This window comes from Benincasa hispida, chromosome 10 (genome assembly GCF_027475165.1).
Source record: "Benincasa hispida cultivar pf3 chromosome 10, pf3_genome.v1.1, whole genome shotgun sequence".
Taxonomy (NCBI): Eukaryota; Viridiplantae; Streptophyta; class Magnoliopsida; order Cucurbitales; family Cucurbitaceae; genus Benincasa; species Benincasa hispida.
The window spans coordinates 51,404,742-51,422,536 of record NC_143487.1 but is presented as its reverse complement, the minus strand read 5'-3'; the positions used below and the strand labels follow the sequence as shown (position 1 = coordinate 51,422,536).

The window sequence follows — 17,795 nt, the reverse complement described above, 5'->3', positions numbered from 1 at the left end:
AAAAAAACATTTTCTTTTGTCTCAAACATTATAAACGTAAAAACAAAAAGACCCCAAATTGAAAATTTAAACTATAGAGATCAATTTAAAGAAAAATCCAAACAATAGAAACTAAATTAGATATTTAACCACATTATTTATATTTGCTATTGGAACATGATTTTAAAAAGATTATATAGTTAATTTTATTTTAGTCCACCTCCAAATATTTTATTTTATACTTGAACTAATGTAGGAAAAACTAAAGTTATTGGAAAAGAATAATGTCAACGAACTGTTAATTTTAATTACGAATATGGTATCTAATAAATTTATTTATGTTCATAGTTTTGATGTCGAAAACCGTTTTATGAACTCAAACTTGCTCAGACTAAAAGTATGTACTAAACATAGTCCTAGCATGGCAATTTATTTCGAGTTGAGATACAACTTAGTTTCATATACTCTATTTCATAACTATTTCGTTTTTTGTGATTTATTTTTAAAAATTAAATATATTTCCTCATACATGTTATACATCAGTTAAACTAGGACGTTTGTGTAAGGAGTAGAGTTGTTAAATCTGAAATGTTATTTAGTTATGAGGTCTATTTGACCGTCATAGGATCTATGAACTCCTTGAGCCAAACACACCTGCAAGATTATCCATAATCGAGAATACACATGAAAAAGAGCATTCTAACTTTTAACCAAACGAGACAGAGAGATACTTTGGAACATTTCGTTAAATCAACTCTCATCAATGCCGTTTTGAAAGTAACATTCAACACTTTCAACAGAATACAACATTTTTCATACCCAGAAAATATAGCCTTACACTCTCAAAACATCTTAAATATTTAGTGTAACTGCTTCCTACTTCATGCACCACTTTCTTCCTCCTAAACTCATTCTGGGTCTGCTTGCCAATTTCTCAAACTGCAGGTAAAGGCCAAAACAATGCATAACAAGGAGGGAGGGAAGAGATTTCTCTGTTTTCTTCTCAAATCCAAAGTAGAAGTTGACAGATTCTCATTACAGAACAAACAAGGAAAACCAGAACTTCATTACACGACGTATCGTCCCACGAACACTGCCGAAATTCCTTTAAAAGATGAAATCCAAACTTTTTGAAAAGAAAAAGAGGAAAACAAATACCCAATGAAATAAGACACTATCAAGCACCACCAGATGTAATTTACTGTGACAATTGAATCAAGGGGGGAAAATGGAAACAAAAGCCACTCTCCATCCATTCAAGGAAATAGATAAAATATAAATGAAGAAAAGAGAGAATCTGTTAAAACTGAAATTCACCCTCCTGAGTGAGAGACTGGAGTGGTTTCGAAGTGACCATCCTTAAATGCATGAACGAACTGTTGCGGTAAAGCATGCTCCACCTATAGAGATAGAACAAGGACATCCATGTTAAAGTTTATAATGTATTTTACAAGTTCAACCAGCAAAGAGGCAGAGTCAAAGCATTTTTTTAATGAGAAATCAGCATTGGTTAATCTTAGAAATATTTCACAAAGTTTGACTCTGTAGCATAAAGTATGCATCTTTATGCATACATGCAATATGATCGTTCTATGGAATCAAATTCATTTGTAAGCAGTTTTGTAGGCCTAATCATCAAGATGAATACAGAAAACAATTTTATTTTTAGGAATTTAATAATTAAATTGGAAGCACAAGGCTTCGAGGAAATTGCTAATTGGAAAATTCCCTAACACGACTGGCAAACTGCACATGACAAAAGGAGAATGCTTTCAAGGACCAGAATCAAAGAACTTTACCACTACTTGAAAAGCAAAAGTGAACAGTTTTCCTTTTTTTCTTCTTTGAATGGGAAACAGAAACGAATATATTCCTCAATAAATTGAACAGCAGAAATGGGAAAAATGAATACATCTGTGTAAGAATTTGATCAACTGACAAAAGAAAATCAAGATCATGAAGCAGGTGGGCACACAGGGACCATACCCAATCACCATCAGACCCTGCATCAGGAACCAAAACATTGATCTCACTTGACTTGGCAGTTGTAATGGATGTCCCCAAAGATTCTTTGCTTAAATATAATAGACAGCCTCCAGTATTGTCCACGGAAATAGTTGGAGCAGAACCCTTGAATAATCAGCAAATAAAATAATGAACTCTTAGCAAATCCATGGCTTTAAAACTAAAAATTTTATCAGCAACTATATACCCTATCTTCTCATATAATATATTTAAAACACCAGGACTACTTCATTAAAAGTCAAAGCTATATAGTGCATAGATTCGAGAAAAATGTAATCATTAGCTTAAGAGACGATGTAGAACGTAGTACCTGACATTGTACTTCAACCCCATTGGAATTTACTATCTCAAATGCAGCCACAACATCCTGCAAAATACAAGTAAAAAGATTAATCTATGGAGGTTGTCGTTGAGAAAGGATCACATTTCACCTAATATCGCATACTGACCGTGAATACAACTCCCATTTTTGTACACTTGTCAACTGTTATGTTGTTGACCTTCCCTGCAAGGTGGAAATATTAATTTTCCATGAGCGATCAGAAGAGAGGGGCAAGTAAACTGATCGTGAGATACAATGTTACCTTGAATCTGCAAAACTGAATCTTTGCATCCAAAGATATATACCGATTGTTTAGCATCACAATCATCAATCACCAAGTTTTTTCTTCCAATCTGGTTCTCCACAACCCACCTGTATAAATAAATAAATAAATAGAAAGAGTAAGAAGGATACCTGATGTCATCAATATATTATTTGTAACAACAGAAAGTAAAACTTACTTTCGACCCATTTGAAGTTCCAACTTTGGAGGACCTGTTTTGGAAAACGAAGGAGAGGATGTACGACCGCCTTTCTCACTAGAACCCACAATGCCAACTCTATCTGCACGGTTCTTGGTTTTCATGTCATCTGTGACTTTCTTCAGACCTAGTGGTAGAGGAAGTGCTTAGAGATGTTCAAATAATAGTGAAGGGGACAGTTTAAAAACACAAGAGAACAGAGCACATTTCTAAAATTAGAGACAGCAATACCTAGAGTCACAGGCTTCCCAGAATTAATTTCTTGGAAAACAGCAGCCATTCCTTCTTTTGGCTTAGATGATGAAGCCTGAGAAGGTTCAGAGCTGAATAGTGAAGCTGGAGGGGGTGGAGGTGGGGCCGGCGCACTTGGCGCTGATGTTTTAGGAGGAGAAGCTTTAGGAGCAGCAGAAGCAGCTTTTTTCCCAGTAACACTCCATACTGGGCCCAAAGGATAAAAACTTTTGACATAGTCCCTTAAACCTGGCAAATAGAGCTCCTTTATAGCTTTGGCCCATTCAACATGATTTGGATCTTTGTTTCTGTACTCTACAAGAACCTGAATGCAGAACAGGTCGGAAGTAGACCATTTATTTAATTTTTATTCATGAAAGAGAACACTGAACAAAGTCTAAATAAGATAGATCAGAATGGACTCTAGAACAAAATGCAAAGTTCTATAGCACTATAACTATAAGAATTGTGGCTAGCGCATAGCATGTTAGATCAAATCTCTGACAAGTATCAAATATAAGTAATCAAAATATGTAATTCATTCATACTAATAATGGCAAGGTCAATGGATTCCAATGTCCTGCAACAAAATATTGGCTGTGTTAATAGAAAAGACTCTTTAGATGGCTTAGATGTTTTGTGCTAATGTAAAGTAGATTCTACACCCTATTGTGCCATGCCTTCGCTTTTTGTGCAAGGAGGACTAAATAGATTTTACCAATAAACTACAAATTTTAAGGAAACAATAGCTTACTTTGTTGTTGTAGAATTCAGCCATTTGCCAACTTTCTTCAACATGGGCAATAGGCATGCTCATACCTAGAAAAATCAAGAACCAATTAAATGGAATGAATTGGAATTACACACATTCCAACGTGGATATACTCAACTACATTTCATACCACAGTCTTTTCCAGTAAATGCAATCCAAGCTAAAGCAGATAGACTATCAGCTGCAGCTTTCAAATGGTTGAAGAAATCAGATCTTCTTCCCTCTGTAAGTGCATTTGCTTTCATAATAACTTCGTTCAATGGCTTCAAAAATTCAGCTAAGCCTGCCAAGTCAGGTTTCTGAAACACAAGATAAACAAATTGAACTTCAGAGCAACGAACTTCACCCGAAAATTTCTATTGAAAGTTATTACTAGGCACTCTTTTAGATACATAATTTCTTCGAATGTTCAGTCCTTTCTGTTCCTTCCCGTTATTGTTTCTAAAATAACAAGCAATATAACATTCATGAACACCAATGAAATTTCAGAGAAGTCAGCAAGAGCAAACTACACAAAAGTCTAGCAAACCTTCCATGAAAAGGCTCTATCTTCTTTAACATTCAAGGACTACAGAATTTCAGCTTCAAATCAAACTACCAGTAGTACAAACTTAAACTGCTAAACAATCTACTAATCCAGAATTGAGATCTGTAAAGAGATTAGAAGGTATCTATGCATTCACAACATAAGCACATTGGTAATCAAAATTCAAAGCCATTACCCCACTATGGCTCATCCTCGTCACTTATTCCAACCAAAATAGAAGCCTGGTACAAAACTTAACAAAAATTAAAAGTAGAATGCAAGGCTTAGACATAAGTTAACTGTTAGATAACTGATATTGCTAATTCATTACACCAAAAACATTCCCTTCCACAAAGCATCTCAACACGAGTCAGTAGTTTCCTAACCAATCATCCAAGATTCTCACTACCATTCCCACTACCTACTAAATAGAAAATATTAATCCCCCGATTGATAAAACACAGCTTACAACCAATCCCATAGGAACGAGAAAGTAATTAGGAGACAGAAACAAGCAACTTAAGGAGAAAATGAATTTGCCTCTTGAATCAAGAATGCTGCAGCTTTACATTACTCTAAAACAGAGTTTATCACCAACCTGAGTTTGCTTGACCTTAACGAGAAGCTCTCTCTGAACAGAAAAGGCCTCTTTCAATATCTTAGTTGCCTCAAGAACCTGCCCCCCAATTTTCTCCGCGGCGCTTAAAACCCTTGCAAAGTACTGCCCCATCAGATCGTCAAAAGCAAGAATCGAGGGGTCAGTCACCGCATCCTCGCCACTCTCCGGTGCACCACCGGGCCGGAATCCAGTAGACAAGGCCTCAAGCCGAGCTACAGCCAACTCCAACCGCTGAATCAGCTTCTCATCCATAATTGGTTGGAACCCAGAAGTGTATCTGTCTTTCCCTATGTGGGAAAGAAGAAAAGCTCAGATCTGAGAGACAAACAATGGTGGGTGGTTTCAGTGATTGGAATGAGTAAAAGTGGTGGTGATGACAAATGGGTTTGGTGTGTGGGGGTCAAATTTCTTTTGGGTAATATAATAATTTGGAATTTTGGGGTTTGGGGGTTTGGTTGAGGAGTGGAAGAAAGAGGATACTCTTTTGTGTGTGATGAATAAAGGAGGATGATTTGCCGGTTCCCATCTGAAGGGGGTTCGAGCTCCGGCGGTGAGATGGACGCGTGGCAGATTGAAAGCTGTTTTTGGCTGTAATTGGTGTGTGGCGGATGAAAATAATTAAGAGATTTTTGTACGGATGACTCAACAGCGAGTTTAATGCAAAATGATCAAATTTTAAAAGTTTAATCATAATTAATTTTCTGTTTACATCAAGAATGTCTCATTCGTTGCGAAATGGCCAAAGTCCCCTTAACACATTTTTCATTTTTAATCATCAATTATCTGATCATTCATTTTTTTAAAAAAATTGCGATCGAAATATGTTAGAACATCTTGAATTTGGTATGTGGTACTTCAAATGACCAAATTTGGAGTCTCATTGACTAGTGTTTACATTTATGATCCTAAAGTTTGGAGAAATACATTATGTAAACTCTCTAATAAGAAAATAAATGGTTGAGTTAGATCTTAAAAAAAATCAAGAAGAATTAAACATTCACTTCGAAGCTAAATCTTCAAGCCAAAGTGAAAAATCTTGGAAGTAAGCATTCTCTGACCAACTCTTTGGCTTGAAGACTTAGTTTGGAAGTGAGCATTTAATCCTTCTTAAAAAAATTTAGCACTAGCTCATTTCATTGTCACGTAATAAAGTTATTCTCCCTCTATTCAGCTAATACATTATTGATGAATCATGTAAATCTATATATTGACTCTTAACAAAATATATATTACATTAGAGCTTAGATTATCTGGAAGAGACATCCCTGATGTGATAGTACTCTGTGACATTAACAAAAGGTTAGTTTTCATGCTTGAAAAAAAACTTCGAACATAATGATTTGTTATATATTAATAATTGGTGAGTTAATTAACATCTGCGGTCCCATGGTCTAGTGGTTAGGACATTGGACTCTGAATCCAGTAACCCGAGTTCAAATCTCGATGGGACCTTTTTATTTCTTGATTTTTCTTAGGATTTTTGCATTTTGTGCGTCCTAAACAAAGTATTTGGTTCAACTCCTTTCCTTTTTTTAGGAAAATGACCTTTTTTAAGTTCAATTTTGAAAACTATGTATTCTTGGTCCGGTTTTCAAAATCTAACTTTTTAATCCTAGAATTTTTAAGAATATATACATTTAGTCTTTAAAATTTTAAGATTTATATTTTTATTTCTACATTTTCAAATATATGTTTAATAGGTCCATAAAGTTAATTTTTTATTGTTTTTAAATTAAAAAAATAATTTTAAAACTTTATCTATTCTCTCTAAAAGTATGTTTAAAAAGCCCGTACAATCTAATTAATATAATCACCTTAAATCTATGACATGACTTTGAAACATCTACTAAACTGAACAGTGAATGGCCTTCAATCTTCATCTTCTAAACGTTTGAATCTCTCTCCATTTATCTTTTTAAATATGGCAAGTTTGTCCTCCTTGTTCATGTGTGAGTTATCCATAAATAAATGTTAATTTAAGTATTTAACCAAAAAAATTGAGAGATAATGGATTAAATTGAGTTCATATGTGTAATCGTAACCTACCTAATAGTTCGGGGTGGTTTGTTTAATTTTTTTTTTCAAAATAAAATTTTATGTTCAAAAAAACAAATTAAAAAAGAGAGAGAAAGAGACGTGTTCTAATAAAGAAAACAACGTTACTTTACATTTCTTAATTTTTATTAAAAAAAAAAAGATTGTGCTTTAGATAATATTTGTTTTAAATTGAAATATGTACTCAAAATTCTTTTTAACCCTTAATTTTTTAAATTATACTAAACAACTATTTCATTGACTTCTCCATTGAAGTAGATAAAAATGTGACATGGTGGCGAGTTCTAAAAATGGCAGCATATAGTTTGGAGGACACTGGAATTGATTTGGGGATTATTGGAGTAAAATATTGTAATGGTTTAATTATGACTTTGGTTCCTGAACTATTTGTGTCTATCTTGTCTCTAAATTTTAAAAAGTATCATACCAACAAACTTAACTTTTAAGGGTGGTTTAGGGACTCAACATGAGATGATATATCTTCACATCTTATATGTTTGGAGACCCATTATTTTATCTCACCGATTTTAATAGTTTGTGGGCCCATTTTCGGAACGTGTTTCGTATCTCATCGTCATTTTTCTTCTGTGTATCATATATCACCTCAATACTTGAACATACTCGATCAAAACTCTTCAGACATCCGAACTCCCCACATCCTATATAATCTCAGTGCCCCAAACAACCCCTTAATGACAATCTAGAAAATTCATGCGTAAATATTATTATTGAATGAGAAATTTTGGACTAATCATAAATTTTCACGTCATTTTTATGATAAAATCACAAATTATTTGGTTTTGGCTAATTATAAGTCGATATGTGCCCCATATTAAAATTAAAGACAAGAAATTAACGAATTGCTATAAGGTTACATGTTTTCGTCATGACCATTGGATTGAATAAGATGGACAGGTCCAACTAGGTCATAATATTTGAGCACAGTTTTGATTGAGCCCAAAAATAGTCTCTTTTGGCCCGAAGACAAACGAAATCCAAAATCTAAATAATTGGGCCCAAAGGCCCACCCAAAACCACATTATCTTATGCAAACTCTCTAGGGTTTTCTATATAAAAGGCCTTAATTATAGGTCCATATTACACCATTATTTTCTACAATCCATTTATTTCAGAAATAGCTCAATAGACTACAAATTTTCACTAATGTCATGGTGTATTTACTATTAAGGCCAAATCCATTATTTTTATAAAAGAAAATAGCCTAGGATTTTGTATATCTCCTCTCCGTCCATGCGTGGATTAGGCTTTCGCATATCCATGCACCCAATGTAATCCTTTCCAAATTCCCAATTCCTAATCCAAACGACTCCAAAAAATTCCCCCTTCTTCTTCTCCAATCTACGCATCCTCATTTTTCTTCATGAATCTTCTTCAACTTCTGACCGATGATGATGGTTGTTGTTGCTATGACACCACAGCCAAAAACTTCGTTACAAAATATTTGGTCGCTCACATCAACTCTAGTCCAATCCAGCAAGGAGTTCCACATGTGAGGCCAAAACTGGAAACTCATCTCTTGAATCATCACTATATCTTCATCATCTTCTTCTTCTTGCCCTTCAAATCTCATATCAGATTCTTCAACAGTTTCTCTTTCCAAAATCTCAAATAATATTCCTCAACCTCAGTTTGTTCCTTCAATCGAAATGTCACTGAAAAAGCAACATAAACCACCATGGTTTCGGCTGCAGTACTACCACTATAGTTTAAACTTATACCAGTTAGTCTATGATATTCGACTGTATATTATATATTCAAATGATATTCCTCTACAATATATATTAAATATACAATCAAATATCGGTATATATATTGTAGGGGGAAATTACTAACACATTCCAGAGTATTATCTTAAGAATTTGAACCCTACGAGTTTAGTTTGTTTTTTAACATAATTTGATGATGCTATTTATCTTAGTTTATGATCTAATTTGTAGCATATAATATAAGGTATGTATTTTCAAAATAACTAATAAAAATGTGTATGTATGACCGAATATGTGAAATATATAACTAAAAAAAAACGAGACTAAAACTAAAATATGGAATATATATTATATAACAACTTGAGGTCTGTGCTTCTTCTAAATGCATTTGAAATAACCTTGTTGAATGAGAAATTTTGGACCAATCACAAATCACAACATCGTTTGCTAAATTAACGATGAATTTTTAAATCATTGACTTTGGGTCCAATTAGAAGTTAACACATGTCTCGAATTGAATTGAAGACAAGTTTCGATGACGTCACACGGATGAATCAGATGAGATTAAATTGGTCCAATTTGATATTACTATTTGGGCTTAAAGTCCAAACTACAAAAAAAAAAAAAAAAAAAAAAAAAAAAAAAAAAGTTGAATTGGACCCAAATTCCACATCAGACCCAAAACCAACTAATTGGGCCCAAAGGTCAGGCCCATGGACCAACCAAGCCCATCAAGCCTACCTGAGAACTCTATAAATAGAGAAATTCTCTTCATTTGGGGGACAGCATTTTCTACACTCAAAAGACCCAGAGAGAATTCACTAACAAGCAGAGGACTCCTGAAGACTTCTGAAGCTGCACTTTTATAAGGCAGAAGACCTTTGAAGACACAAATACTCTTCCAAGACTTCTACTCCAAGCTTCCAATACTTCTGAAGCTGCACTCCTATAAGGCAGAAGACCTTTGAAGACACAAATACTCTTCCAAGACTTCTACTTCAAGCTTCCAAGATTCCTGAAGCTGCACTCCTATAAGGCAGAAGACCTTTGAAGACACAAATACTCTTCCAAGACTTCTACTCCAAGCTTCTAAGACTCCTAAAGCTGCACTCCTATAAGGCAGAAGACCTTTGAAGACACAAATACTCTTCCAAGACTTCTACTCCAAGCTTCCAAGACTCCTGAAACTGCACTCCTATAAGGCAGAAGACCTTTGAAGACACAAATACTCTTCCAAGACTTCTACTCTAAGCTTCCAAGACTCTTGAAACTGCACTCCTATAAGACAGAAGACCTTTGAAAACACAAATACTCTTCCAAGACTTCTACTCCAAGCTTCTAAGACTCCTGAAGCTGCACTCCTATAATGCAGAAGACCTTTGAAGACACAAATACTCTTCCAAGACTTCTACTCCAAGCTTCCAAGACTCCTGAAGCTGCACTCCTATAAGGCAGAAGACCTTTGAAGACACAAATACTCTTCCAAGACTTTTACTCCAAGCTTTCAAGACTCCTGAAGCTGCATTCCTATAAGGCAGAAGACCTTTGAAGACACAAATACTCTTCCAAGACTTCTATTTCAAGCTTCCAAGACTCCTGAAGCTGCACTCCTATAAGGCAGAAGACCTTTGAAGACACAAATACTCTTCTAAGACTTTTACTTCAGGCTTCCAAGACTCCTGAAGTTGCACTCCTATAAGGCAGAAGACCTTTGAAGATACAAATACTCTTCCAAGACTTCTACTTCAAGCTTCCAAGACTCTTGAAGCTGCACTCCTATAAGGCAGAAGACTTTTGAAGACACAAATACTCTTCCAAGACTTCTACTCCAAGCTTCCAAGACTTCTACTTCAAGAACGTTCGGTGCTTTCCTTCTCCAAGTTAAGCATATTCACCCAACTGAGAGAGAATCAGAGGATTAAATATTAGAGATCGAACCACATCGCATTAAATCAACTCCAACATCAACACCAACTTAAGTTCAACTCCACGAAACACGTTTCTCCGGAAACCTTGTGCGAACAAATTGGCACGCCTGGTGGGACATTTCTACCTCTCATCTCTCTCTCGTCATCCGAGTCAAGAATTCTATAGATGGCACCAAAGAAAGTTGCATCCAAAGCTATCGTCGCAAGCAACACTTACATAAGCTCTGTCATCACGGAGGAAATCTGGGGCCAGCTGATAGAATTTCCTAAAGGCGGGATCGTCATCAGAGAAAATCCCTTGTTTGAAAACTATGCTTCTATTATTGTCAGAGAAAGAATCACAATTTGATGTAGTGTCTGTCATGATGACTGACGTAACGACTGAGTCGACCATGACAAAGATGGAGGTAAAGATAAATCTCCTAATGAAGCTGTAGAGGAGCGAGATCATGAAATCGCTGCTTTAAGAGATCAGATAAAGGCTCGAGATACTGCTAAATCAAGACAATCCCCAACTACAAAAGCCAATGACAAAGGAAAGACTGTCTTACAGCCACCACAATCCACCTCTGTTGCCTCTCTGTCAGTTCAACAGCTCCAGGATATGATCATAAACTCCATAAGAGCTCAGTACGAAGGACCGTTGCAAACCTCTTTTATGTACTCCAAGCCATACGCCAAGAGAATCGATAACCTGAGAATGCCAGTTGGGTATCAACCTCCAAAGTTTCAGCAGCTCGATGGAAAAGGCAATCCAAAACAACATGTTGCACACTTCATTGAAACCTGTGAAAATGCAGGAACCAGAGGAGACCAGCTAGTCAAGCAGTTCGTTCGTACCTTGAAAGGAAATGCTTTCGATTGGTATACTGATTTGGAGCCAAAACTGATTGACAGTTGGGAACAACTAGAAAGGGAGTTCCTGAGCCGCTTCTACAATACAAGGCGTATTGTCAACATGATGAAGCTAACAAACACCAAATAGTGGAAGGGAGAGACAGTCATCGATTACATCAACCGATGGAGAGCTTTAAGTCTGGATTGCAAAGATAGACTTACTGAATTATCTACAGTGGAGATGTGCACTCAAGGCATGCACTGGGAGCTTCTCTACATCCTACAAAGGATAAAACCTCGTACGTTTGAGGAGCTGGCAACACGTGCTCATGATATGGAGCTGAGCATTGCTAATAGAGGAACTAAAGATTTCCTAGTCTCTAAAAGGAGAAAATACAAAAATGATGCCAAGGGCACTGAAAAGATCGTGGGTAGTGCCACAAAAGAATCTATGGTCATTCATGTGACTCCGCTGAAATTTTCCTCCAAAGGAAAACAAACAAAATTTGAAAGAAGACACAATGAGGGCGAGAAGCGTCGTCCAACTCTTAAAGAACAACAAAAGAAGGTTTATCCATTCCCTGACTCTGATGTGGCAGATATGTTGGAGCAACTACTAGAGAAGCAACTTATTCAGCTATCGGAATGCAAGCGACCGGAATAAGAAGGAAAAATAGATTATCCTAACTACTGCAAGTATCATCGGGTCATTAGTCACCCAGTTGAAAGGTGCTTCGTGCTGAAGGAACGAATTATGAAGTTGGCTCGTGAAAATAAGATTGAACTAGATTTGGATGAAGTAGCTCAGACAAATCACGCTACAGTAGCGGTGACTTCAAATGTTCCAATACTGTCTGTGTCCCATGCTCAAAGAAAAAGTCCGATCTAGTTTGGAGAATTCGAGCCTATAGTTGTTCGGTTCCAACAAGAGATTCAAACAGTAAATTCTGTAAAGAAAGATGAGCTTTTTGAAGATGACAACAAAGGGTGGATAATAGTGACTCATCGAAAGAGAAGACAACCAAACTTCATTAAAAAAAAGTCGCATTCCTATCGAAACTATGGAAGAAGAAACAAGACTCATAAAAAGAAAGGCAAAAAGATGACACGAAAGCCTAAGCTTGCTAAGAAAGAAGACAAAGACTTCCCTCAATTCCGACGGCCAGCAACTTCGGCAGAATTTCTCTCAAGAAGCTTTCTCAATAATCATCCAGAGAAATATCAGAAGTTATTGCATGTCATACTGTTGGCATAGTGGAAGTCGACAACAATCATGTGACTGTTGAAAAAGTCAAAGACTTAGAAGAAATGAAGCAAAGAACTTCTGTCTTCGATCATATTAAGCCTTCAAGTGCTCGATCTTCAGTTTTTCAAAGATTGAGTGTGGCCACGGAGGAGAAGAAGACCAATGTCCAATGACTACTTCTGCTCGAACTTCAGCCTTCAAAAGGCTAAGTATATCCACATCAAAGAAAGATCTACCTTCAACGTCTGCTTTTGATCGTCTCAAGACAACAAGCGATCAACATAAAGGAAGGATGAAAATCTTGAAGCCAACGTCATTCCATGAAGAAAACAACGACGAAAAGATTTACAGTTGTGTCCCTTCGCGCATGAAGAAGAAATTTTCTGTTGACATAAGTACAGAAGGTTCCTTGATAGTGAAGCCAAAACTCATCATATTAACAAATCCTACAAATGAAGAGGATAATCAAAACCATGATGAAATAAGAGCTTCTGAAGTTTAAATGAAGAAGCTTCTCATCGTACGAGCCTAAACTGCATGATGCTCCTAGCCCACATGAGCTTAAAATGTGAACGGCCTAAAAAAAATTTGTATGAACTACGTTACGACTTGATCCCTTTCATTATAAAGGGTACGTAGGCAACTTAAAGAAATTTAAGTTCAGTCACGCATAAAAAGAAAAAAAAAATCTCTTCGAACTACATTATGACTTGATCCCTATCATTAAGAATGGTACATAGGCAGCTTGAAAGAAACTTCAAGTTCAGTCCAGTTAAAAAAAAAAAAAAAAAAAAAAAAAAAAAAAAAAAAAAAAAAAAAAACTTGAACTACGTCATGATTCAATCTCTTTCTTTAAAGGTACGAAGGAAACTTAAAGAAATTTAAGTTTAGTCCATCAGAAGAGGTACCACAACCACCTACATATAATACTATAAGATTGATGTTGATCATCCCCATCAAAGAATGGCACTTCATATTGAAGATGTCCATCCCTAGTAGGGGCAACACAATGGGTTGAAGATGTTCATCCCTCGTAAGGAGCCAACACAGTAACTAAAAGGCACACACGTGGATTGCGCTTCGCTTCCTCTTTAAAAGTAAACTTATACGCTCCTCCATCTTCAAGTTTAGAGGCTCCATCGATGCTTCATCTTCATGCTCAAAGTCACAAAGTCAAGCCTACTGCCAAAGCTTCATGCTTCATCAAACTCAAATGCGAAGAAATTGTCGATGCTTTGTCAAACTCAAGTGCGAAGGTCTCGTTGATACTTCTCCATATTTAAGTTCAAAGGCTTCATCGATGCTTCTCCATATTTAAGTTCAAAGGCTTCGTTCATGCCTCTCCATCTTTAAGTTCAAAATTGGCATGCATGGCCCCACTTCCATCTTCAAGTTAAAGGTCGGTGTGTATGACTCCGCTTCATCTTCAAGTTCAAGGTCGATGTGCATGGCTCGGCTCCATCTTCAATGACTCGATCTACAAAATCATGACGCAGCTTCGCTTCATCTCCAAACTAATGACGCGGCTTCGCTTCATCTCCAAGTCGTGGCGTGGCTTCGTTTCATCTCCAAACTGATGACGCGACTTCGCTCCATCTTCAAAGTCGTGGTGCGATTTCGCTTCCTCTCCAAAAATGTGGGTGTGGTTCCACCTCATTTGTGAGATCAAGTTTGGTTTGTCTAGCTCTACCTCATATGCGAGGACGACTCTAGTCCATCCGGCTCCACCTCATATGCGAGGACAACTTCGGTCCGTCTGGCTCCGCCTTGTACGCGAGATCGACTCTAACCAACCTGACTTCGTTCAAAATCTTGATGGCACATTCTTCTCATCTTCAAGGTTTGATGGCATATCCGCCTCATCTTCAAATACTCAATGGCATACTTCTCTTATCTTCAAATTTTGATCAAGAAGTAACATAACAAGGCAAACCTTTCGAGGATCCTCCCTAGGGTGATCGAATGGGAGAGTTGTATGCCTTTGCGGGGCCCCTTCCCATGACGATCAAGATACACGAGCGGTGCTACAAGGTAGACCTTTCCGAGATCCTCCCGAGGGTGATCGAATGGGAGAGTTGTAAGCCTTTGGAGGGCCCCTCCCATGACGATCAGGATGTACGAATGTTGCTACAAAGTAGACCTTTTCGGGATCTACCTAGGGTGATCGAATGGGAGAGTTGTAAACCTTTGTGGGGCCCCTCCCATGATGATCAGGATACACGAGCGCACCAAAGACGGGTCGATGAAATTAAAAAATAAAAAATAAAAAAAAAAAAAAAAAAAAACTTGTTTTTTTGTGCTCCTTTGGTTGCACCGTAACTCCTACAAAAAAAAATAGTAGGGGGGCAAGTTAGTAAAAAAAAGAGAAAAAAAAAAAAATATATATATATATATATATATATGAAAACAAAAAAGGAATAGAGCCCTAATTCCTCATCTTTCCTTCTTTATCCCTTCTCCTCACTTATAGCTTCCTACTGCAATTCAAGGCTGATTTGTAATCCGAGTCCGATTGACAAAGGATGTAAAGAACGTAAGATCGAAAGAGAATCACAATTCAAACTGCAAAGGACGTAAGAACGAAAGAGATCACACTACAAGATGAAGAAGAGCATGCGTCCTGCCAGTATATATAGCTAAGTTTGATGGGATTTTTTCTACTAATCAGTTGAAATCTGATAAAATCACGAGTTACTCGAACTGAATACTGTTTATTTTGTTGTGGAATTCCGATTCTTGTTGAAATTAGTTAAAAGTCGACAAAAAAGATCATGCTCGATTGGAGGCTACCGGAATTAGGGGTCACGGTAAAGTTTTGAATCCCCAGATTCAACGGCGAGGAGTTTTGAGCTTAAGACTTGAGAGAATCTGGCATAAGCCAACAGTATGGAGAAGGAAATCTCACTAAGGCTAGTATCGCTAGCCACAAAACAGACAACTGCCTGAGATTAAAAAAAAAAGAAAGAAAAAAATTATTAATAATAATAATAATAAAAAGGGAGAATCTCGCTTGAACTCCTCTCGCTGGCGTCGCTCTCTCCCACAATCTCGCTGATCTCACTCTCTCCCACGATCTCGCTCTCTCCAATGTCGCTCTCTCCAGTGTCACTCTCTCCACTCTCACTCGCTCCCATTTTCTCGCTCACAATCTCGCTCTCTCTCCAGTGTCGCTCTCTCCAAAATCTCGCTCTCTCCCACGATCTCGCTCTCGCTGGTGTCGCTCTCTCCTACAATCTCGCTCGAAATGCTTTCGCTGATCTTGCTCTCTCCCACGATCTCGCTGGTGATGGTTTGGTATCACTAGTAATGGCCTGATCTTGCTGATAATGGCTTGGTATCGCTGGTAATGGCCTGATCTCGCTAGTAAGGTTGTCTTCCAATACGTTGGCTCTTCAAAATCTCTTCCATTTAAGTTCAAATTCATATTCCATTCAAATTGGAATTAAAATCAACTATTATTCCAAATCTCAGTCTAAAGCTTCTAATCCAAAATTTTATTATAAATTCAAGCCAGCCAAATCGGGTGAGATAAATGTCAAATCCATCCCAAATTAAAATTTGGCCATATCTCAAATTTTATCAATATTCGAATGGTTAACCTTGATATTGAGTTATGAATAAAATGCCTAGTCAAAATTTGGCTATATTCTAAATTTTATCTCAAATTTAAATCAACTTTAGTTTCTATACTCATTTCCAAGTAAAATTGAACATATCCCAAATTTTTATCTCAAACCAAAATTGATCAAGATTCAATTTCAACCCAAATTCTATTCCGAATTCGAATTAAATTAAATTTGCAATTAAAGTGGAACATAAATTCTACTTTAGTTCAAATTAAAGTTTACTTAGCGAAAGTGTGTCAAACGAACAAGATTTCAAATCAAAATTTTGAGCTAAATTCTCATATTTTGATCATGATGATGCATCAAATTAAAAGAGTCAAAAAATCATACTTTGATCTCAAATTACATTTTTTTTCGAGATTCATCCACCCATATACGTGCATAAATCTCGAAATGGGGGCATTTGTTGAATGAGAAATTTTGGACAAATCACAAGTCACCATGTCGTTTGCTAAATTAACGACGAATTTCTAAATCATTGACTTTGGGTCCAATTAGAAGTTGACACATGTGCCGAATTGAATTGAAGACAAATTTCGATGACGTCACGTGGATGAATCAGATGAGATTAAATTAGTCCAATTTGATATTACTATTTGGGCTTAAAGTCCAAACTACAAAAAAAGTCGAATTGGACCCACATTCCAGATCAAACCCAAAACCAACTAATTGGGCCAAAGAGTCAGGCCCATGGACTAACCAAGCGCACGAAGCCCACCTGAGAACTCTATAAATAGAGAAGTTCTCTTCATTTGGGGGGGCAACATTTTCTACACTCAGAAGACCCAGAGAGAATTCACTAACAAGCAGAGGACTCCTGAAGCTGCACTCCTATAAGACAGAAGACCTTCGAAGACACAAATACCCTTCCAAGACTTTTACTCCAGGCTTCCAAGACTCTTGAAGCTGCACTCCTATAAGGCAGAAGACCTTTGAAGACACAAATACTCTTCCAAGACTTTTACTTAAGGCTTCCAAGACTCTTGAAGCTGCACCCCTATAAGGCAGAAGACCTTTGAAGACACAAATACTCTTCCAAGACTTTTACTTCAGGCTTCCAAGACTCTTGAAGCTGCACTCCTATAAGGCAGAAGACCTTTGAAGACACAAATACTCTTCCAAGACTTTTACTTAAGGCTTCCAAGACTCTTGAAGCTGCACCCCTATAAGGCAGAAGACCTTTGAAGACACAAATACTCTTCCAAGACTTTTACTTCAGGCTTCCAAGACTCTTGAAGCTGCACTCCTATAAGGCAGAAGACCTTTGAAGACACAAATACTCTTCCAAGACTTCTACTCCAAGCTTCCAAGACTCCTGAAGCTGCACTCCTATAAGACAGAAGACATTTGAAAACACAAATACTCTTCCAAGACTTCTACTTCAAGCTTCCAAGACTCCTGAAGCTGCACTCTCATAAGG

At 36.9% G+C, this 17,795-nt stretch overlaps 1 protein-coding gene and 1 non-coding gene across 2 annotated transcripts; one reads left to right on the top strand and one right to left on the bottom strand.

Moving 5' to 3' along the window:
• Positions 1 to 707: 707 nt before the first annotated feature.
• Positions 708 to 5,542, bottom strand: LOC120088674 (cyclase-associated protein 1-like). The gene is made up of 10 exons (XM_039046093.2): positions 4,936 to 5,542; positions 3,942 to 4,110; positions 3,794 to 3,858; positions 3,040 to 3,364; positions 2,788 to 2,935; positions 2,589 to 2,698; positions 2,454 to 2,509; positions 2,315 to 2,371; positions 1,966 to 2,109; positions 708 to 1,379 (listed from the first exon to the last, which is right to left on the bottom strand). Exons 1-10 carry the CDS (start codon positions 5,206 to 5,208, stop codon positions 1,293 to 1,295), a joined length of 1,434 nt encoding a protein of 477 aa, XP_038902021.1. The 5' UTR covers positions 5,209 to 5,542; the 3' UTR covers positions 708 to 1,292.
• A 794-nt stretch (positions 5,543 to 6,336) lies between these two features.
• Positions 6,337 to 6,408, top strand: TRNAQ-CUG (transfer RNA glutamine (anticodon CUG)). Its single transcript has one exon. It is a non-coding gene; the product is annotated as a tRNA-Gln (tRNA).
• The last annotated feature ends 11,387 nt before the right edge of the window (positions 6,409 to 17,795 follow it).